The sequence below is a fragment of the Bos indicus genome, chromosome 28 (assembly GCF_029378745.1).
Source record: "Bos indicus isolate NIAB-ARS_2022 breed Sahiwal x Tharparkar chromosome 28, NIAB-ARS_B.indTharparkar_mat_pri_1.0, whole genome shotgun sequence".
NCBI lineage: Eukaryota > Metazoa > Chordata > Mammalia > Artiodactyla > Bovidae > Bos > Bos indicus.
In genome coordinates this window covers 28,577,066-28,601,269 of record NC_091787.1, presented here as the reverse complement: position 1 = coordinate 28,601,269, position 24,204 = coordinate 28,577,066, and the positions used below count along the sequence as shown (strand labels likewise).

Genomic DNA, 24,204 nt, shown 5'->3' with positions numbered 1-24,204 from the left:
TTAAACTAGCTTAGACTTGGGCTTAGTCTTCCAAACTACATGAGGTGAATGAAGTCTTTCCTAAACTAAGATGACTCTCAAAAGTCTAAAGAAATCCAAGAAACTGGGATAAAGATTAATGTTGATTACCTCTTATGAAGGGGCAATTAGTTGTTCCTGCTCTCATTGACAGACAAATCCATAGTGTACCCAAAGCTATTTGTGCATCAGAGTTAACTATTGGAATAACACTTAAATTTAATTGACTAGATAGTGTTAGTGAAAATATAAAATATTAACATGCCTTTTTAGAATCTTGGCAGTGTTTCTCAGACATTTTCATAAGTGCTTACCCTCTGGCCCAGCAGTTACATTTCTGCAAGTTTAGGTTAATAAAATGACACATGTGTAATGATACTGTCAGAAAATAAATTGGGAAGAATTCAAATATCAAACAGATGGCTGAACAAATTACAATAAATCTATGCAATGAAATTCAGTACAGCACTTTGTACATGTAATGCAGAGATTTATTAGCATAGAAAACTGCTCACAATATACTGATGAGTCAGAACATACATACTTCATGATTCCATTTTGGGAAAAGAAGGGTGTGTGTGTGTGTGTTTTGAGTTGTGTGTGTATTTTTTAAAATAGTCTGAATATTTTCATTTCTGATGTCAGCAAATCCTGTCATACCTACTTTGAAATAATCCAGAATCCCACCATAAAATCACATCATTCCTCTGCTTTAAATTCCCCAGAGGCTTCCAGTCTCTCTCAGATTTTAATCTCAAAGTAAAAGCCAAAGTCTTTACAGTGGCCTACAAGGTCCTATGTGCCCTCGCCACCACCATCCCTTTCAAGGAAAACACAGATATTAGTGGGCACTAGAATTCAACCCACCCCAGTGTTCTTGCCTGGAGAATCCCAGGGACGGGGGAGCCTGGTGGGCTGCCGTCTATGGGGTCGCACAGAGTCGGTCACAACTGAGGGGACTTAGTAGCAGCAGCAGAATTCGCTATGCTTTTTTTCCTTTCTCCCTTTTTCTTCTTTTAGCCGTTTTACTTTTTCTTTTAGACTCCGTGGGAAAAAGGATAGCTATTAGGGCCATTAGCGCCACCTGGGAAGCCCTGGAAAAAAGTATAGCTACTCTAATTATTGCTAATAAATAACAGTTAAGGATGTTTGGGATGATAGGCATAATTTATTAATCTTCTCTAATGATTCTAAAATTTTTCCTTTTTTAAAACATCTCTTAAAATTAATTAAGTTTTATATTGAAAGCTTGTCTTTCACATGTCTAGGTTGACTGGGACTATAGAATTCCAAAGTTTATTTTACTGGCACTTTAGTGTACAGAAATAAAAAAAGAAAAGATGTTAGATTCTTTTAGTGAAAAAATGTAGAGAATTAGAGTACAGTTAAATGTATTTATGTACCTGGAATTCCTCCATGGGTCAAATACGTTGGATATCTAATCTGTTATTTAGGACCAAATTAGATACATTAAATCTGTGAAGCTCCTAGACAATTATATAATTAGCTACAGTCTTTCTGTGTCATTTGTCACAGAGTTGCTGGTAAGCTAAGGAAATATGAATCTTTAAGATAAAGAGAGTATTAAATGCCTCACATTAAGAAAAACAATGATGCAAAGTCTCGCCTTATAAAGCAGTTAAGTTAAACCATAATTATTTTCTCCAGAGAAGAAGTCACTGTTAATATTTCCTTTAATAATTTCAACTATAGTCTTAATGTAAAGTAATATATAACTGTTTGATGGTAATGAGAAGAAATTGTTTCATATACTTTGAATAACAATAATAAATCATATGTTGGGACTTGTTGCAAAATAGTGCATAATTCAACTTGTTTCACCAACCAGAGGTAAAAATATTCAAAGCAGTTTTATCCTAACACCATTATTCTCACAGATGGAGTCACCTGTCTTCTTTTTTTTTCTATTTAAAATATTAAATTATTTCCATTCAAACTACAATACAACTTGAAGAAAACAGAGCTTTGAATGTTTAATAAGCATTTTATAAATGACCCTGGATATGCAGTTAGTAGTTAGCACTTTTTAATAGAATTTTTAAAAACTAACATCAGTGAAAACTGCATATTGAACCTTTTGGCTAGAGTGTATTACTTTTTTTTTGGCTATGTGATGCAGCTTGTGGGGTGTTAGTTTCCCAGCCGAGGATAGAACCTAAATCCTTGGCAGTGGGAGCGCAAAGTCCTAATTAATCACTGGACTGCCGGGGAATTCCCTAAAGCCTAATTCTTTCTTAGAATAACTGAAGTGAGGTAGTTAGGGCCTTAATTATTATACTCATTGTGTTAGTTGGAGAACTGAAATTAGAGAAGTTGTCATGTGTTCAACGTATTTACGAATACTGCTTGGGAAAATCCTCTCTATTATGGAACTGAGAGCTCTTTTCACTAAGATAATAGTTTGTAAGAGGGTTGCCAAATTTAGCAAGTAAGTATACAGAATACAAATTGAATTTTAATTTCAAATAAACAACAGCTAATTTTAAAGTTTAAATATATACTACTCTCTACTTAAAAATCACAGTCCACAAAAACATTAGGAGGTCTGCAGAGTCCATTTATGGATTTCTTGGTGAGGAGGGAAGGTATGCAAAGTTCAGAGTTTCCTCATCCCTTTCCCTATCCAATCAGAAAGGCTATATGCTTTTAAATAAGATTTTTTTTAGATGAAAATTCTAAGTCATAAAAAAGGAGTTGAATAAAAAAAATCTTAATGCTAGAAGACTTCTTGACTTCACTGTCTGACAAGAAGTTTGATATGCAAAAATGAGAGTTTTAACAGAAGTAAGTGTATAAATTTGCTAAGAATCAAATGAAACCTACAATTTACAATTTTAAAGCAATTATCTCTGCTAATTCGAAAAGAAAATGAATTGTAACCAGAAGGTGTATCTTTTATATGTTTACATTTAATTGTAACCAGGGAGAAACATATTTTATAAAGCATCTATATTGGAATTGATCAGGAGATATGTATATATACAGATACACATATGTGATATTATATGTCACATTCATTTTAGGGTATGTATCTATAGATATTTATATACATCCTTTGTGTGTATGATATAGGATGTACCTAAATAAGAATAAAAATTATAAGATATCATACTCTGTATATAGAAGTATGGCTGTTTGAATAAAGGAAAATCTATTTTCCAAAATAGAGGGTTCTATCACAACCTTCAGAACAAAACTTAAGTTGCCTAAATTTTAAAAAGAAATCTGTTTGGGTTCACCTACTGCATATTAGCAGCATAAACCATATATTGTCTTCTACTTATTCCTAAAACTTCAAGAAATTTATTTTTAATTCCTAGAAAAACAGCAGAAGTAGTAAAGATCTTTATCTGAAATCAGAGTAAATTATATCTTGGTAGTTTAGGCAGACTGTAAATAGTGTTTTCCTTTGGGCTAATCTGATTGGCCTCTCCACTTTCACTTTCATCAAGAGGCTTTTGAGTTCTTCTTCACTTTCTGCCATAAGGGTGTTGTCTTATGGCAGGGTGCATATCTGAGGTTATTGATATTTCTCCCAGCAATCTTGATTCCAGCCCAGCATTTCTCATGATGTACTCTGCATATAAGTTAAATAAGCAGGGTGACAATATACAGCCTTGACGTACTCCTTTTCCTATTTGGAACCAGTCTGTTGTTCCATGTCCAGTTCTAACTGTTGCTTCCTGACCTGCATACAGGTTTCTCAAGAGGCAGGTCAGGTGGTCTGGTATTCCCACCTCTTTCAGAATTTTCCACAGTTTATTGTGATCCACACAGTCAAAGAGACAGAAACCACACCAATTACTTGAAAAGAGACAAGTAATAAAAGCCTCTTCTCTAAGTTTTAATAATTCTATTTTCCTTTATGTTCTCAGCCCTAGAGATTGCAGCTACTTCTTGAAGTTGTTACCTAATGATTTATTCAAGTTTTCTTATTATTATTAACATCGTTTTATCTGTTGTTTGTTGTTCTGTTGCTAAGTTATGTCTGACTATTTACATATATATAGTGGTACTATATATATATATATATAGTGGTACTATATATCATAAAGAAGCGTCTGTCTCCAGATGTGATGCAATATATGCAGTCTCTTTCCGGGACAGTTTCTGAGCAGCTGCTTTCCTGAGGCTGAGAATCCAGGTCTCTGAAGTTCCCTTTCCAATTCTTGATTTCAAGAAAATAAGAGACTGAGAAAAAGAGAAAATGTAGAGAAAATTGCCACAGATGACAGTAATGACTGTCAGCTACTGAGCCCTTTGAGCTCACTGCTTCTGTAGGTGGTGGGTGAGGCCCTCTTGGATCCTGGCTCTGCAGTTTTGCTTTATGAGCGTCCAGATTTTGCACATTTCTTTTTCTGAACTGGATCTAGAAACCTGCCAGAGTTGGACTGGGTCTGATTTAAAAACCCCAATTGGGTCCATTGCCAGACTCACCTGTCTTAAAGTTTGTGCTGAATTTATCAGGAACTCCTCCCTGGCCTTTTATAAACTAACCCAGCTCATCTTTCTGTTTTGTGCTTGGCTCCATGCGCTTTCCAGCAGTGGAACATTAGTTGGTACATAGGGCTTCTTTCTTCCCTGGGTTCTTTCCGCAGATGGAAGCCCTTAGATCTGTACCAAGACAAATTGAGAGGAAAATATTGGTCTTTGGTGAAATGTCAAGGGAAAATGTATTTCTTCGTCCAAAAAAAATTACTTTTTTCCCTTTGTTGTGCAAAGGGAACACTAACACACATATTGCTAGTACTGTGTAGCTAAACATAATTTAAGATTAGGTCTAGTGGGGGAACTCACAGGCAGAAAAGCAGCAAAATTACCCAGTCCCCATCCACATGCTGTTTAGCAGAAGAAAGTTCTTAGTTGGATCAGACACAGCTGAAGCACATCAGGGAGAGGGCTCTAAGGAAAGATGGCTGCCTCCCTCCCTCCACCCACCCCGACTCTCTATGATAATTGGGATGAGAGGCAGAGAACATCCAGGAGCTGTGTGATAACAGGAGCATCCTGGTTGACAAAGTGGTCTTGTTAGAAAGAGGGAGGTTCCATTCCACAGGTAGCATTAGCCTTTCTTTCATTGAGCTAATTCAGATCTACGAAGCCAGCTTTTTGCTAAGCCATGAAAGGAATATCTCTCTTTTCACCCTTCCTTTCAAAAAACAAAGTTTCCTTTCTCAACAAATTTAAGGTCAAAAAAAATTTGAATCCTCAGATTCAATGAATTCACACTAATTATAAATGATCTATAAATTCCTATAATAGTTCTAGAAATATTTTCAAGAAGATTCTGACAAAACCATTATATTCCCTAAATGGTGAAGTCCATGCAGTGGACATGGTGGTAGTAATAAAATCTTTGAAAATAGGGATATAACCTGGTGTGAAATCTCAGAAATTTCTTTAAAGATAAATGGACACCCAGAAGTGAATTCACTGGAATGAGGGTCCTACTTGATGATGTCACAAAGATGATGGAAAAGGAGACCCCAGCCTCCATCCTTCCACAAAGATCAGCAGTCAACTATCTACAAACAAAACTAGATCTGGGAGAGCTCTGGAGGTAACGTAAGAAACTGCCTGAAGACAGTAGAACAAATAATTTGAGAATATCCACATAAAAAGGAAGGAAAAACAGCTCCACTTAACTGCATCTTCCCAATCACACAAAGGACTTGCTTCAGTTTCATCCTTGCCAGAAACCAGCAAAACTGAAACATTGAGGAGATGGCTAGGAATAAGAAAGAATTGCAAGGATACAAATATAAGCCATGCAGTGGGAGTGACCAGCTTGCCAGACACATGCTCTGTAGAAGACTCCAGCACGTTTCCCCACTAAACAAACCAATGGCCAGCACAGCTGTCACAGACTTCTGCAGATTTCACAGGTTTTTATCCCAGAAGTATTTGCATATTTGCACTTACTGATATCAGCACCAAGGTCTCTCCCCAGCACCCTCTCCACTGGCACCTGGGACCCACACCAGCAGCAAGTTCAGGCTTCTGAGGCTACACAAATGCAATTCTCCAGCCTAGACTCTTACAGCTGACCCCCACCGCTTGCAATGCTTAGGGAGCTTGCATTGCTAGGTATGCACCAATGCAAGATGCTGAAGCCGCTGGAGTGCATGCTGACTGCCAGAGAGAAAGGTGTAAAAAGCTTATTTAAAGAAATAATGACTGGGACCTTTTTGAACCTTGGGAGAAAGTAGGACATCCAAGTTCACGAAGCTAATCGGCGGGCCCCAAATTTCAGTCCGAAATGATCTTCTCAAAGAGACATTTTAATGAAACTGACCACAATCAAAGACAAAGACAGAATTTTTAAAGCAGCAGAAGAAAAAAATCTCATACAAGTGAACCCCAATAAAGCTATCAGCTGAATTCTCAACAGAAACCTTGCAGGTCAGGAGAGAACAGAATGATATATTCAAAGTGCTGAAAGAGGAAATCTGCCAAGCAAGAATACTTTACCTAAAAAATTTGTCCTTTAAAAATGAAGGCAAGATAAATACTTTCCCTAATAAAAGCTGAGGCACTTCATTACCACTAGATCTGCCTTACAAGAAATGCTGAAAGGAGTTTTTCAAGATAAAGGATATTAGTAACATAAAACATATGAAAATATACAAAACACCAATAAAGTTACATAGATAGATTCAGAATAATATTGCAATATGGTGACATGTTAACCACTTTAATATAGATGTTAAAGGACAAAGTGTTCAAATTAGCTATAGCTACAATAATTTGTTAATATACAGTGTACATATATTGTGAAATCAACAAAATGTTGAGGAAAGAGTAGAATTTTTGTATGCAATCAAAATTATCAGCTTAAAATAGACTTTTATAGCTCTGAGATATTTTGAGTAAGCCTCATTGGTAACCACAAAATAAAAACCTCTAGTAGGTACACACTAGATAAAAAGAAGGAAACCAAAGTATTTCACTACAGAAAGTCATAAATTCACAAAAGAATACGAGAGGGAGAGAAAACAAAGGAACCAACAAGCTAGGAATAGTAAATCCTTACCAATAAATGGATTAAATTCTCTAATCAAAAGGTGCAGAGTTGCTGAATGGGTGAAAAAAAAAAAAAGCATAAGACCCAATTCTATGCTTCCTGCAAAATACTTCAGCTAAAAGGAATACCTAGGCTCAAAGTGCAGGGATGCAAAAAGATCCTCTGTGCAAATGAAAACCAAAAGAGGGCAGGAATAGCTGTACTTGGACAAAATAGACTTTAAGTCAAAATCTGTAGTAAAAGATAAAGATGGTCACTCTATAATGATAAAGGGTTTAATACATTAAGAGAATATGACAATTTAAATATGCAGAAGTACCTAAGTATACTAAACAAATAGAAGCAGATCTGAAGGGAGTAATCAACAGTACAATGATAGTAGGGAGCTTCAGTATCTAATGTTCAATAATGGATAGATCATCCAGACAGAAAATCGATAGGGAAACATTGAACTGTTCTTGAAACCAAATGGGCCTAACAGACATTTACAAACATTCCATCCAAAAGTACAGTATGCATTCATCTCAAGTGCACATGGACATTCTCCAGAATAGATGATACGTTAGTTCACAAAACAAGTGTCAGCAAATTTTAAAAGATTGAAGTCATATCAAGTAACCTTTCTGGCCTCAATAGTAAGAAATCAGAAATCAATAACAAGAAGAAAATTGAGGAATTCACAAATATATGGAAATTAAACAGCACAATCGTGAACCAACCAGTGAGTCAAAAATGAAACCAAAAGTTCAGTTCAGTTAGTCAGTCACGTCCAACTCTTTGTGACCCGTGGAATGCAGCACGTCAGGCTTCCCTATCCATCACCAACTCCCTGAGCTTGCTCAGACTTATATCCATCAAGTCGGTGATGCTATCCAACCATCTCATCCTCTGTTGTCCCCTTCTCCTCCTGCCTTCAATCTTTCCCAGCATCAGGGTTGTTTCCAATGAGTCAGTTCTGCACATCAGGTGTCCAAAATATTGGAGCTTCAATTTCAGCATCATTCCTTCCAACGAGTATTCAGGACTGATTTCATTAGGATTGACTGGTTGGATCTCCTTGCAGTTCCAAGGGACTCTCAAGAGTCTTCTCTAACACCACAGTTCAAAAGCATCAATTCTTTGGCACTCAGCTTTCTTTTTTTTTTTTTTTTTCTAATTTTATTTTATTTTTAAACTTTACATAATTGTATTAGTTTTGCCAAATATCAAAATGAATCTGCCACATGTATACATGTGTTCCCCATCCCGAACCCTCCTCCCTCCTCCCTCCCCATACCATCCCTCTGGGCTGTCCCAGTGCACCAGCCCCAAGCATCCAGCATCGTGCATCGAACCTGGACTGGCAACTCGTTTCCTACATGATATTTTACATGTTTCATTGCCATTCTCCCAAATCTTCCCACCCTCTCCCTCTCCCATAGAGTCCATAAGACTGTTCTATACATCAGTGTCTCTTTTGCTGTCTCGTACACAGGGTTATTGTTACCATCTTTCTAAATTCCATATATATGCGTTAGTATACTGTATTTATGTTTTTCCTTCTGGCTTACTTCACTCTGTATAATAGGCTCCAGTTTCATCCACCTCATTAGAACTGATTCAAATGTATTCTTTTTAATGGCTGAGTAATACTCAATTGTGTATATGTACCACAGCTTTCTTATCCATTCATCTGCTGATGGACATCTAGGTTGCTTCCATGTCTTGGCTATTATAAACAGTGCTGCGATGAACATTGGGGTACACGTGTCTCTTTCCCTTCTGGTTTCCTCAGTGTGTATGCCCAGCAGTGGGATTGCTGGATCATAAGGCAGTTCTATTTCCAGTTTTTTAAGGAATCTTCACACTGTTCTCCATAGTGGCTGTACTAGTTTGCATTCCCACCAACAGTGTAAGAGGGTTCGCTTTTCTCCACACCCTCTCCAGCATTTATTATTTGTAGACTTTTGGATCGCAGCCATTCTGACTGGTGTGAGATGGTACCTCATAGTGGTTTTGATTTGCATTTCTCTGATAATGAGTGATGTTGAGCATCTTTTCATGTGTTTGTTAGCCATCTGTATGTCTTCTTTGGAGAAATGTCTATTTAGTTCTTTGGCCCATTTTTCTTAATGGTCCAACTTTCACATCCATACATGACTACTGGAAAAACCACAGCTTTGACTAGACGGACCTTTGTTGCCAAAATGATGTCTCTGCTTTTTAATATGCTGTCTAGGTTGGTCATAGCTTTTCTTCCAAGGAGCAGACATCTTTTAATTTCAAGGCTGCAGTGATTTTGGAGCCCAAAAAATAAAGTCTGTCACTGTTTCCTTTCTTTCCCCATCTATTTGCCATGAAGTGATGGGACCAGATGCCATGATGTTCGTTTTTTGAATGATGAGTTTTAAGCCAACTTTTTCACTCTCCTCTTTCACTTTTATCAAGAGACTCTTTAGTTCCTCTTCACTTTCTGCCATAAGGGTGGTGTCATCTGCATATCTGAGGTTGTTGATATTTCTCCTGGCAGTCTTGATTCCACTTTGTGCTTCATCCAGCCCAGCATTTTGCATGATGTACTCTGCATATAAGTTAAATAAGCAGGGTGACAATATACAGCCTTGATGTACTCCTTTCCTAATTTGGAACCAGTCTGTTCCATGTCCTCTTCTATCTGTTGCTTCTTGACCTACATACAGATTCCTCAGAAGGCAGATAAGGTGTTATGGTATTCCCATCTCATGAAGAATTTTCCACAATTTGTTGTCATCCACACAGTCAAAAGGCTTTAGCATAATCAATAAAGCAGAAGTAGATGTTTTCCTGGCATGCTCTTGCTTTTTTGATGATCAAGTGGATATTGGCAATTTGATCTCTGATTCCTCTGCCTTTTCTAAATCCAGCTTGAACATCTGGAAGTTCTTGGTTCATGTACTGTTGAAGCCTGGGTTAGGGAATTTTCAGCATTACGTTGCTAGCGTGTGAGATGAATGCAATTGGGCAATAGTTTGAACATTTTTTGGCATCGCTCGTCTTTGGGATTAGAATGAAAACTGAACTTTTCCAGTCCTGTGGCCAGTGCTGAGTTTTCCAAATTTGCTGCCATATTGAGTGCAGCACTTTCACAGCATCATCTTTTAGGATTTGAAATAGCTCAACTGAAATTCACCTCCACTAGCTTTGTTCGTAGTGATGCTTCCTAAGGCCCAGTTGACTTCACACTCCAGGTTGTCTGGTTCTGTATGAGTGTTCACACCATCATGGTTATCTGGGTCATGAAGATCTTTTTTGTATAGTTCTTCTGTTTTCTTGTCACCTTTTCCTTTCAAATATTGATAATTGTTTTTTATTTTCTAGCATGTGTGCTTTATTTCATTGGCTATAACTTTCAAAATATTGTCACTAATAATGAGCATCCCCACTTTATTATATTAAAATAAATGTTTTTGGCATTTTTCAGTTAAGTATATTGTGAATCTTTCTGTCAGATAAACTTTACCATATTGAATAAGTTCCTCCTATCTCTATTTCTCAGGTGAAAAAAATTTATTAGGAAAGCTTAAAATTTTGTCAAGTGCTTTTTCAGCATCTTCACCTGGTGCTCAGTGGCTTTATTCCTATGACATAGTTTAATTGTATTATAGTTGTAAAAATTCTGCATTTGCCATTTCTTATTTTACTTGTGTTTGTGTGTCTGTTTGTATGTCGACTAATATCTAATGTCTTTCTAAATTTCCTTTGAAGATTTAAAAAATACATGCAGACTCTGTGGCTCAGATATTAAAGAATCCGCCTGCAATGCAGGAGGCCCAGGTTCAATCCCTGGGTTGGAAAAGAAAAGAAAGTGAAGTTGCTCAGTCGTGTCCAACTCTTTGCGACCCCATGGACTATAGCCTACCACGCTCCTCTGTTCATGGGATTTTCCAGGCAAGAGTTCTGGAGTGGGTTGCCATTTTGGAAAGATCCCCAAGAAAAAGAAATGGCAACCTACTCCAGTATTCTTGCCTAGAGAATTCCATGGACAGAGGAACCTGGTGGGCTACAGTCTATAGGGTTGCAAAGAGTTGAACATGACCGAGCGACTAACACACTAACATTGACAATATATATCTATCAAATTGAACTTGTTGTTTGTATTATATAAAGTCTCCATGACCTCATTAAGTTTTCTGTAAAATACGTCAGAGATTTAGATATTACAGTAATTTTTGTAATTTCTTCTTTATACCTAATATTTTGTAATATATTTTATGTAATATTATCCTGTACATAAAGATATATAATAGATATTCTTTATGGATGGTAGTTATGAGTAATATGGAAATGGTGTTTGTTCTTAATCCTTCTTCTCCTCTTGGTTCATTTCTGTCTCATATTAATAATAAGACCTCTGCTTTCTTTCTGTTTTGTTTTCCTGTATTTCCTCTTACTCTTTACTTTTTGTGATATTTTGTTTTCAATATATTTCTTATAAATAACAAATGCAGTCTGACATGCTCTGTGTCTTCTAATAGAGCAGTTTAGTTCATTTAACTTTGTTGTGATTTATTTGTTCTTCTGTCACCTTATATCTTGTTTTCTATGCTTTCTTCCATTTTTTTCTTTCAAGCTTTTGCTTTGTTCATTGAGTTTTTCTTCCAAATAATTTTAATGCTTTCCCATTTGTGGTAACCTTTGAATTAACTTAAGTGTGTATGTGTATATGTACTTATGGGGGTTCGGAGAAGACATGATTTACCTGGGCTTCCCTGGTGGCTCAGACATTAAAGAATATGCCTGCAGTGCAGGAGACCCAGGTGTGATCCCTGGATCAGGATGTGTGTACGTATCTGTGGGAGTTCAAGGGTGACACGGCTTTTTGTATCTAGGACAGAATCATCTATTTCTTTTGATGTCTTCTATTGGAAATCAAGTAATTTAGCTTCCTTTCACTTTCTTCTCTACACACTGTTTTTACAGTTTTAATCTGGTATTTTTTATTCCAAGTCATTTTAAAAAATAATTTTACATTTATATATTTTCTCTTTCAAGGACTATCTTATACTTGATTATTTTTATAACCACTTTTGTATAATGACTAAAAGTGGTGCATACTCTAGTAGAATGTCTAGATTTGAATCTCGGCTCTTTGATTCTGGACACCCAATACCTTAGCTCCCTCTTTCGTAACAGGGGATGGGTATATTAGTACAGTGTCACAGAACGATTGGGAGGATTAAATAATTTATATAAAGTGCCTGATACATTTAATAAATGCCACATGCTATGATTGTTTTATTAATAACCATTATTTAAGCTTAACTCTTCTCCTGATTTTATTGCTCACTTAACTTACTGCTCACTTCTTAATTGATCTCATCTTCCCAGTCTTTATTTTGATTGATTTTTTTTTTTTTTTTTTTTGTCATCGTTGGCTGAAGAATTTCCTCGACCAGGGGTTGGCAAACTTTTTTTTTAAAGGGCAAGATAAATATTTTAAGCTTGCTGGCCATAGGTTCTGTGTCACAGCTACTCAGTTGTAAGCAGCCATGAACAATATACAAACAAATAGCCAGCACATCATAGTTTACCAATCCCTGCTTATGAATTTTGTTACTGTTTTTTGTGGAATATTGTTAGGAAAGTTTTGTGGATTATACAGTTTCTAAGTCCTTGAATGTCTGAGACTATCTTCTGTTGCTAATGTAGATAAATGATGAATTGACTGGTATGTAACCCTTAAAATTACTTTCCCTCAAGATTCTATAGAATTTGCTCTGCAGTATTCTGTAAGTGTTGTGGAGAATTATGATACAACTCAATACTTTTTTCTTTATAACTTTTTTTCCTCCTGGATAACTGGGGCCTCTTTTTCTTTATCTTTGGCATTTGTCATTTCAATCATGGAGGGTTCCTGCTCCACCATGTTAAAAGAGCAAACCTAAGAAGAACTACATTATCTACATACCATTAACTTTGGCTATTTCAGATCACCTTACTGTCTTTTTTTCCTCCACTAAGGAAATTTTCTTGATAGTGAATTCCAGAAGTTACCAATAAAAGTGTCGTACCATTTTATCATTTCAAATTGCTCATCATGGGAGGAACTAGATATTTTAAGTGGTAAAGTGTTCATTGTTTTATATTGTATAGTTTGATTCCCCTGTATTTCAACTTCATGGGAACATACAGCTGCACAACTACAGAAAACATATTCAGGAAACAATCCAATTAACTTACCCTTGTTTGAGCATAGTTGAGTCACTTAAATGGTTATTAACTAAAATTTGTTAGTATAGTCTAAAAGTTATTACAGTGTTTTAAATTGTAATTCTCATACAACCAACAGAGAAAATCTTGATTTTAACTTTATTTCACAGTACAGTGTCTTCTGTAACCAATTATAGTAGATGTGGATTTTTTTATTTGCTGTTTCACATCTTGCATTTTAAGAATAATCATTTCTTGATTATAGAATATTATAGTTATTTTACAAAATCTTATAGTTATTTTCATCATCTCCAGTGACTTCAGATGGATTGCAAAATTAATAGTGGATATTTTAGTAGGTTATTCTACAAGACAAAGATGAGGGCAGGCCTGTCTATGGGACTTCTGAGTTGAAGCGGAAAGTGTGTAACTGTTAAGTTTTTGAGCTACTGATACTGTTCATGCTATGTCTTGCTGCCCAGGTAGAGCAGTGGTAAAGAATCCCCCTGCCAACGCAGGAGACACAAGAGACGCGGGTTCCATCTCTAGGTTGGGAAAATGCCCTGGAGCAGGAAATGGCAACTCACTCCAGTATTCTTGCCTGGAAAATTCCATGGGGAATTCCATGGGAGCCTGGTGGGCTACAGTATGCGGGGTTGCAGAGTGGGACAGGACTGAGCACGCCCACACACACACGCCTTGCTTCACATAAATATGGAGTGCTCAGTATCTTAGTCATGTCTTTGCAGCCCCATGGACTGTAACCTGCCAGGTTTCTCTGTCCATGAAATTTTCAAGGCAAGAATACTGGAATGGGTTGCTATTTCCTACTCCAGGGGATCTTCTCAACCCAGGGGTTGAACCTGCCTGTGTCTCTTGTGTGTCCTGCATTGGCAGGTGGGTTCTTTACTACTAGCACCACCTGGGAAGCCCCGCACATACATATGCCTCTATACAAAGTTAACTATGTATAAAAATAAAATAGAAAATGTATGGCTTTATAATAACTATTTCTTGACTTTGTCCTTAGATTTTATGATTCTTGAAGTCTTTATTTTTCAAATATTTGCAGTCCGTTTGCTAGCTATCGTGTTGGCCTGGCACGCAGCATGAAACCTAATATTACAAAATGCTGAAAAGGCTAATAGATTATCAAAGAGAACCTGTGAAATAGTTACTAACAGACATCAGAGCAGACTTAGAAAGCAAGTATGTCATTGAAAAGGAAATTGATCTGCTCTTGCTTACGTATGTTTTTTAAAAATTCTTAGGATATTTTCACTTTACGTAGCGTCCTTTGGAAGCTAAATTATCCCAGGGAAATACTACAATACAACTACAGTGCTTCCAGTCTATGTTAAAAAAAAAAAAAAAGAAAAACAACGGCAGAAAGATTCTTCCAGACTGCACCTAGCTGTCATACCTTGAAGAATTCAGGAGAATTGAGAGAGGGCAACTTTTTTGAAATCTAATCTTGCAGGTTTTTCTACTCCTTTGCTCTAGCCTAATGTGGAAAAGCAAAACATTATGCCCTCATATAAGAAAAATGTTATTAGTCTGCAGAGAAGTCCTACTATTATTAGAAAGGATAAGTCATTCCAGAATTAACCATTTTAGAATATTGCATTTATGGGAGCCATTGGTCACCTAAAGTACCCCAGAGAAGGCTATTACAAAATAACCTTGACGTTCTGGAAAGAGGTTCTGAGAAACCTTTAGTAGAGACATGATGCTATGTTCTTACGTATTCAGAGGGACATCATAAAGGTGAGAAGCAGTTATATTTTGTATTTCTCTCAAAAATTAAATTAGGACAGTTTGTAAGAGCTACAAAGAATTAGATTTGAGCTCTACACGAGAAGGTGGTGGTGAGTGTGCGCTCAGTCGTATCCACCTCTTAGCAACTCTGTGGACAGTAGCCCGCCAAGCCCCTATGTCCATTGGATTCTCCGGCAAGAATACTGGAGTGGGTTGCCATTTCCTCCTCCAGGGGATCTTCTTGACCCAGGGATCAAACCCATATCTCCTGTGTCTCCTTGCATTGACAGGGGAATTCTTTATCACTGAACGACCTGGGAAGCCCATTCTGCATGAGAAAAAAAGTTCAATTAATATGGCCATTGCTGGCCAACAATGGTTAGATATTGCAAGCGGTGACCTCCCTCAGAAATAATCAGAGGCTATATGATCATCCTTACAAATTCAGTAGGCAGGTTCATCACTGAATGGAGGTTCATCATACTATATACAGTTTTTTCTCCTCACTCAGAGTTCTCTGATATTGTGTATTAATTACCTCATTTGTCCTATGCATCATTTTATAACAGGAATAATAAGGTGGGAATTTTGTGGTAGGAGAACCAAGCTTAACAGAAAATAAGAAACTTGTTTAGAATCTAACCTATTCAGTTTTTTTTGTTCATCCCATCAGTACTACCAAAAAAGAATTTAAGGCATAATAACTCATTAGATTGGAAAAATCAGAATTAGAGCCCAAGTCTTTTGCATTTTCTATTAAAAAAAAAGTAAGTGAAACAGTCATGGAAATCTTGAGACACCTAATGTTGTTGCTATCTGATTATTTGACTTACATACATAGAAAAACATGGTTTTTTACTTATTACTAAAACAGTATAGAAAAATCTACTGTGCTTTGAACAAATCTAGAGTTGTTATTGCTATTGTCATTATTGTCAATAGTAGAATAACATAAAAATGTTTTATTCTACACTAGAACAAGATCTAATGTATCTCCATTTACTTGTAGTAAAAACTATCACGGAATTATAGGTAAAAGATGTAGAGTGATGAACTTTGTGTAGAATCTCATTGTTTTAATCAGTCCCAACACAGGATTGTTTTAGATATTGCTGTGTAGAAAATATATTGAACCATTAACACAGGGACGGATGGGGCGAAGCTTCACTGTTCACTGTAGAAGTAGCCTGAAATTCAAAAGAATTCCCCTCTCTCTACCTTTCTATGGCAATAGGTTGTGAATTAATGTAAACTCAAGATACTTTTAGCTTTCCAGAGCAGCTAGATTTAAAAGTTACTCTGAAGTCTACTTTAAAAGGGAGACAAGAGAGTTCAAGAAAATTGCCTAGCAGCTTATTCCTGTGTGATCATCCCTGGTGGCTCAGACGGTAAAGTGTCTGCCTACAATGCGGGAGTCCTGGGTTCGACCCTGGTTAGGGAAGATCCTCTGGAGAAGGCAATGGCCCCCCACTCCAGTACTCTTGCCTGGAAAATCCCATGGACGGAGGAGCCTGGTAGGCTACAGTCTATGGGGTCGCAAAGAGTCGGACACGACTGAGCGACTTCACTTTCACTTTCTTTATTCCTGTGTTGCACGTTTCACTTAAGGCAAGCTGGTTTTTCGCTTGTGTTGAGTGCTTTGATACGATCAGCAAATGAAGATTGAATGACCTGAGAGAACTACTGGAAGGACCTCGGGTGATAGACTGCTAAGGCCTAAATGAGATCAGAACGTGCACGGCTGCTGTCCTGACGTGCTGCATCAGTGACCAGGGCACAAGAGCTCAGCCTGAGAGTGTCAACGCATATTCCTGAATAAACACTCTTAAAGTCATTCCACATAGAGCAAATACTGTGTTTGAGAGTAAGCCAGGATTAAAAAGATAAAGAAACCTCAAGTAGTACAAGATGTTCTTTGTTTGGTAAAAGTGAATTTAACCTTAGTTGTAGGAGACCATATAAGTATGTTACCAGAATAACTCATTCAGTCATTTAAATGCCTGTGCGTATGCCATCACAGAACTTGTAAGATAGTAGGAATAGAAGCTCATAATAAACCTAAAAATTTAAAAACTCTGCGTTGTCTCTGTAATCAGTGAAGACAGGAAATGAGAATGCTGCTGTGATTCATGAATAGCAACCCTTTGAGTGCCTCTGGCCAAATCTTCCCCTATTTGTATTCATTTTGAACCACACTTCTCTTGGTGGTGTGATACCACTTGTCACTGCTTCCTCTCTTTTTACTTTCACCTTAAATATTAGCTTCCAACTACTTTCTATCCTTTCTGTACACTTCTCCTCAATCTTCAGTTCTCCTTGGACATCTTCATTTCAGGTCTTTGAAGCTAACCGGGTGGCTCAGTGGTATAGAATCTGCCTGCAATGCAGGAGGTGTGTGTTTGATCCTTGGATTGGGAAGATCCCCTGGAGGAGGGCATGGCAACCCACTCCATTATTCTTGCCAGGATAATCCCATGGATGAAGGAGCCTGGTGGGCTACAGTCCATAAGGATCACAAAGAATCAGACACAACTGAGCATGCATATGTAGGTGTGTATCTGTTTATGCTAATGTGACTACTAGCTTTAAGCTCTCTCCTCTAAGCTTTAGACCCATATTTCCAGCTTTAGACCCATATTTCCAGCTTTAGACCCATATTTCCAGCTATCTCCTGAACATTTTCATCAGAATATGCTGTGGACTCCTTGAATTCAGCAGATCTTGTCTGAAATCATTTTTTCCTCAAAACTTTTACATTGTCTTTTTCTCTTTAATGATATGTAAGCTACCTGGTAGCCTAAGCCAGTCATGCTGTCAGCCTTTTTTACTCTCAGTTCATCACAGCTAATTAATCATTAAGTTATATACTTTCTGCCTCCTTATTTCAAATTTGTTTTCTTCTCTCCACGACCACTGCCTCAGTTCACATTTTCAAGTTTCAGGAGCTTTAATGATGTTCTCTGAGACTGAATTTTGTTTTCCAGTACATTCTTCATACTGTAGCCAGAGAAGTTCTTTTTAAATGCCTGTGTGATTGTGGCATTCCCCTACTTAAAACTTTCAGTGGCCTCACATTGTCTGCAGTTGTTAAAATTTCAAGTATCTACAAGGATTAGGTAAATAATGTATGTGAGTGAAGTGAGCTAAGCTTGTGAGACAACAGGGAAGAACAGAATTTATATTCAGAATTTTTAAAAAACATGACAAACCCATTACAGAATCTGATGTTACCTATGCCTGCGATTGCAACTAAGCTTAAACTACTGAGCGTTGCACATGCAATGTTTCTTTGATATTAGGAATGTCCTTTAGATGAAACTTGAAACTCTAAGCTATTTCAGAGACTGACATAACCAGTGAGTCATGTTTTGTTGTTTTGTTTCTAAGTTAGAGCATACCAGAATGAAGAGTATGTGTTTATTATTATAAGAACCACAATTTTCATATTGGAGGCTGTAGAACATAATGAATAGTTTATGGGTTTGAAGTCATCGTTGACCTCAGTCACTTACCAGTTCTGTTTGTTGCCTATTAGCTGTGTGATTTGAGCGAGTCATTTAGTGGCTTGGAGCCCCAACATCCTACTCTGTTTTAAAAAAAAATTAAGAAAGAAATAATTTTAGGATTAAGAGTACAAAATTAGAAAACAGCTTAAAATTATCCAGTTCAGTGCTTGGCGCATAGTAACTCTTCAGTAAAAGATAGCATCCAGACAAATGGGAATAATTTAAGAAGTGACAATAAATATACAAAAATCTAATCCCCACCCCCCTGCCCTGCATCCTTCTCAGCAATCATACTGGTGGCCTAAGAAAAGCAAACCTGTTGGAAGCCATTATCAAGTGAAACAGGTGGATGGAAACTGAGAAGCATACAATTCATCCAGGCAACTAAAAACCAGGAGCTTACCCACCTAGTAGGCTCGCTAGCTGAAAATGGAATTTAAGCTTAGAAAGTGTGGATACTGACAAATTAATGAGCAAGACAGGAATATGAACTGTGTACAGTAACGCATAATATACTAAGCCCTTGTTTACTTTTTTGTCTATGTATTTTCTTTAATTTTTTTAACTAAAAGTGATGTTAACTGAAAATTTATATATAGGAAATTTTACTTTTATTTGCTATAGCTATATAAATTTGAAGCACCGAAGGAAGTAAGTGACTTAGTTTTCTTTTTTTTTGGCCATGCCACACAGCTTGTGGGATCTTAGTTCCCCAACCAGGGATTGAGCCTGGGCGCCACCAAGTCCCTAGTTTTCTTTACTAGAATATTTAGCATGGTAAGGAAGGAGAGGAGCGCTGTTGAATTTATATTTTATCCTAATGTTCAAATATAATAATTGTATTTTGATTGATCTGGGACATTAAAGAAGTCTTGAAACACTTTCACCATTCACTTAAGGGAAAAAAATATACTGTCTTCTGAAGCTTTGCATTTTTCATTTTGATTTTTAAACATTTAAGTATACTTTACTCAGTAATTTATGTATCAAGCTGATACAATTAAAATAGGGGGCTGGGTCGCTGACCGTGTGCTTTTCTGCCTTACCACAGAGCTGTAGTGACACTGAGGAGAATGGTATCGATAAAGTGTCAATAATAACCTGTTGGCAGAGTGATATCCACTGAACTCCTGATTGTACTTACAACAGAGAGACTAGAAAGAACAAGGTAGAACGCTAGCTTGTTTTAAAAAGGCAAGACAAAGATAGTTTCAGCTTCTTACTTTGCAGCAGTATATCTCACTCCAAATAGACTTTCATGCCCAGATAAATAACACTGTATTTAAATAACAGAACAACATTAATGTTATTCAATTAAAAGAAGATGGTTTCTAAGAAAGTAAAGTATTTAAGAGAGTGTTGAAACACGAAGATAGATAAGTACTATCTTTACTGGCCATGGTAAAATTCTCTTGGTTTTAAGAACTGTTGTAAAAGGTTAATCAAGATAAATGTGGTGGCATTCTTTGACTTGAAGTTACATTTTAATGTTTAACCATCCTTTTTTCTTAAAAAGCAGTGATTTTATTTTGGTCAATACCTTCTAAATATTTTTCTCTTTCCTTCCTCCTTCCCTCCTGCCATTCCTTCCTTCCTAACTTACAGCTCCTCAGAGAAATTTTGAAATTGCCTTCAAGATGTTTGACTTGAATGGAGATGGAGAAGTAGACATGGAAGAGTTTGAACAGGCAAGTTTCCTGGAAATTTCCTTTAAATACATTAATGTTTAACACATTTTCATGTGCCTTGGAGTTACTTTGGCCTTGATAGTACATTCTGATGCTATCCAATTTTTGAAGTACCTAAAGTATCATTTTTCAGAATTATCTCCACTTACAATAGGTGAGGGGTTTTTGTTTGTTTTTACTCTAAATGTAAGGAATTATTTCGGCATATGATTCAGGTCAAGGTTGCTCTAATTCCCCAACATGAATTAGACTCTAATGTTGAGAGGCTAAGTATGGCTAGTCAATCATATATTCAGTCAGTATTTATTAAATAGCTTCTTTGTGCCAGGAAGTTCCAGAATACAAGGATGTATGACGTATGTTCTGAAAGGATTTCTATGAGGGAAGGAAAAATGATACCATACCTTTTACTGTACCAGGTCCTAGCCATAAATATATGTGCTGTGCTGTGCTGTGCTTAGTCGCTCAGTTGTGTCTGATTCTTTGCAACACCATGGACTGTAGCCCACCAGGCTCTTCTTTTCATGGGATTCCCCAGGCAAGAATACTGGAGTGGGTAGCCATTCCCTTCTCCAGGGGATATCTTCCTGACCCAGAGATTGAACTTGGGTCTCCTGCATTGCAGGCAGATTTTTTACCATCAGAGCCACCAGGGAAGGCCATAAATGTATATAGTTTCTTCTGAATTTTAGGAAGAGATTACATTTCCATCAAAATTCTGTCCTTAGAGGATCATGGTACCTCTCCAAGTATAATTATTATGATTAATAGAAGTGTTTTCAAAACAGGAAAAAATATATATGTGCAAGAAAGTGCTTTTGTAGTCAAAATGAGTAAAGGGGCAAAAAGGAAGTAGGAAAAAGTATCAGGTATAGTGTATCTTTAAGTAAGAACTACACAGAGACAAATATTTCAAAATACCTATAGATATTTATTCAATTTGCAAGCTATGTCCATCCAATACCTTCAGTTTTCTGTATTTCTGCACTTTACTGATACTACTGGGTGGCATCAAATGATTTTAAATAGAACTTATTTTGGTATTTTAAATTTTACTTTATACAGAACTATTTTACTTTATACCGAACTATTTTATTTTTATTGAGATATAGTTAACTTATTGTATTAGTTTTAGGTGTGTGATGTAATGATTTGACCTATATATATTTTTTTTTGCAATGTTACCACAATAAGCACACAGTTATAATTTTTTTCTTGTGATGAGAACTTTTAAGATCTACTCTCTTAGCAACTTTCAAATATACAGTTTTGTTTTGTTAACTATCGTCTCCATGCTTACATCCCCAAGGCTTGTTTATCTTATAACTAGAAGTTTATACCTTTAGACCACCTTCATTCCTTTTGCCCACCCTTAACCCCTCACTTCTGGCAACCAGTGATCTGTTCTCTATGAGTTCAGCTATTTTTTGGATTCCACATATAAGTGAAATCATATAGTATTAGCCTTTCTCTGTCTGACACTTTATTTAGCACTTTATTTATTTAGTGTTTATCCATGTTGTCACAAATGGCAAAATTCCCTTCTTTTATTATGTCTCAATAACATTCCCTTGTGTGTATGTGCGTGTGTGTGTGTGTGTGTGATATTTTCTGTATCCTTCATCTGCCAGTGGGACACTTAGGTTTCCATGTCCTGGCTATTGTAAATAATAATGCAGTGAATTTGGTGGGGAGGTGAAGATATCTGTTGGACACAGTGATTTGATTTCCCTTGGATAAATACTCAGAAGTGGAGTTGCTGAATATGGCAGTTCCGGTCTTACTGTTTTGAGAAACTTTCATGCTGTTTTCCATAGTGGCTACACCAGTTTACATTCCCACCAGTAGTGCATGAGAGTTCCCTTTTCTCCACATCCTCACCAATATTTTTGCCATTGCTGTTGAGCTGAATGACTTGTAGCAATCACTTCACCATTCTGTTCACCTGACAGAGAAGAGAATACAAATTTCATCTAATATGATCCCCTGACAACTGGATGTGTTAAACTGATGCAACTTGTAATATTGATCACAAGAAATTTTGATGTAAAAACTCTTTAGAAAAAGAAAAGTAATTATAAGGTGACTCAGAGATGAATGTCTCTTATTAGAAGTTTCTCAGCTTCATCTTTCTGTGTTTTACATTTTTGGGCAATATGATAATTCATTAGGTTGAAAATGCACTAAGTTTTCAATCATTCAAACTTCGCTTTAATTTCTAGCTAAATAGGTATTTTCTTGACAGAATGTTTGTCGAGCTTATTTTAAAAAGTTAAACAGCCCAATATGAAGACACACACATTTCATCATTATGTGTCTTCCAAGTGAAGGTGACATGAGGCAGACTAATACCTAATGTGACTCTTTCATTCATCGTTTTTCAAAAGTCACTTTCATCATGCATAAACATAAATTACTAAAAAGCATTACTCAGACTTCCCTGGTGGTCCAGTGGTTAGAGCTCTGCACTCCCACCACAGGAGGAATGGGTTCAATCCCTGGTCCTAAGGGGTCAGAGAAGATCCCACATGCTGTGTAGTGTAGACAAAATAAGTAAATAATAAAAAATAAAATAAAAAGCATTCCTCTGCTCTAAATAAAGTGTGAGTTTTCTCTGATCTTTCTTCCACATGGATCCTTTTCCTTAACCCATTTCATAACAGATCATAAAATAGAACTAACCTAGCCCAAAGATTTTTTTTAAAAAACTCATATAACTGTCAGGGCTACATTCACCCAGGCCATGACAGAAATTTCTTTAGTATTAAAGTATGAGAAATAATACCTGTCAGCTGTGAGACAGAGAAAGGGGATGAAATTTTCACACAGACTGTCAGCACCACATTTTTGAAGCTAACATACAGTTTCCACCATAGAAAGTATATAAGCTACAATATTATAGCACAGGCAAAATTTAAATCATGACAGGTCCTGACAGGGGTACTCAATGTTGATTCACTGCTACTAAAAAATTCTTCAGTTCTCACAGTTAGGCAGAGAAAATGAATTGTGTATTGCCTTCAAATATAGGCAGCACTGCACTGATTATCCTATATTTCAATTTGAAGTCTAAAAATCCTCAACGTAAATAATTTGAAAATCCATCTTTCAAATCTCCATGTGCATGAAAAACAAACGTCAAACAGTCTTATTCACTTGATAAAACATGAACCCAGAAAAAAATCATAGTCAGAAGCATTTATGATATTAACTTATAGTTATAAGGAAACTTAGAGACAGTGTCCTCTAACCAGGAACTTTTCCAGTGAGAAAACTAAGGCCCAAAGAAGTTATATGACCTATATAAATTGTGCTTGTAGACCCCATGTTTCCTGATTCCTCATCTCATGTCTTTGCATTATACTACTGTTACCTTTTAGAGCCAGGGACTATTCAGTTGGGTTAAGTAAGTCTTTTGTATGGTCATAGGTAATAAATAAAATAAAGACATTTAAATAAGTAAATCCATTGTTACAAATCTTTTAAGTTTTTAAATATTATACTTTTCTAATTTAGCAATTTAAAACTCATTATTCACAAGGCTATATATATTATTTATCTATTATAATATAACTTTATCTGTCTTTACGTATCACAATTTTATTCCGAATAGTTGTTTTTATTAGCTTGTAAAGAGGTAGAAAAGACTACAGGAACCAGCCGGGGGAAAAAATGCTTAGCAATCATAGACTTGCATCAAAAAGCTCATTTTGTATATCAATAGTTAGGTTATGGTTGCTAGCCCCCAAAATTATTCTTTCTCAAAATCTCATTTAAAATTTCTCAAAGATTAAACTAATTCCCTATCTTCTCTTGGAGAATTGCTCCGTACCAACTTTATATTTCGCATTATCATTCTAGTTAATGTGTTACCTCTCTTAGATATCAAGTATTTGCCTATAGCTGTACTGCCTCTCATCACAACTGGAGAGTCAGTAGTAGAAGTGTGAAATTTTTAAAAGTCTCCTGAGATATGGAAGGTATTACTGTGAGGTTGATGATTATTTTAGTGTTGTGTGTG

General features: G+C 36.5%; 1 protein-coding gene across 2 annotated transcripts in view; it reads left to right on the top strand.

Annotated features, from left to right (window-relative positions):
* Positions 1-24,204, top strand: part of MICU1 (mitochondrial calcium uptake 1) — a 218,243-nt gene that overhangs the window by 105,302 nt on the left and 88,737 nt on the right. For both annotated transcript variants that reach the window (XM_019953951.2, XM_070782354.1), the window contains exon 7: positions 20,101-20,183. In XM_019953951.2, the coding sequence (XP_019809510.1) occupies positions 20,101-20,183 (83 nt within the window). The remainder of the gene's footprint in view (positions 1-20,100; positions 20,184-24,204) is intronic.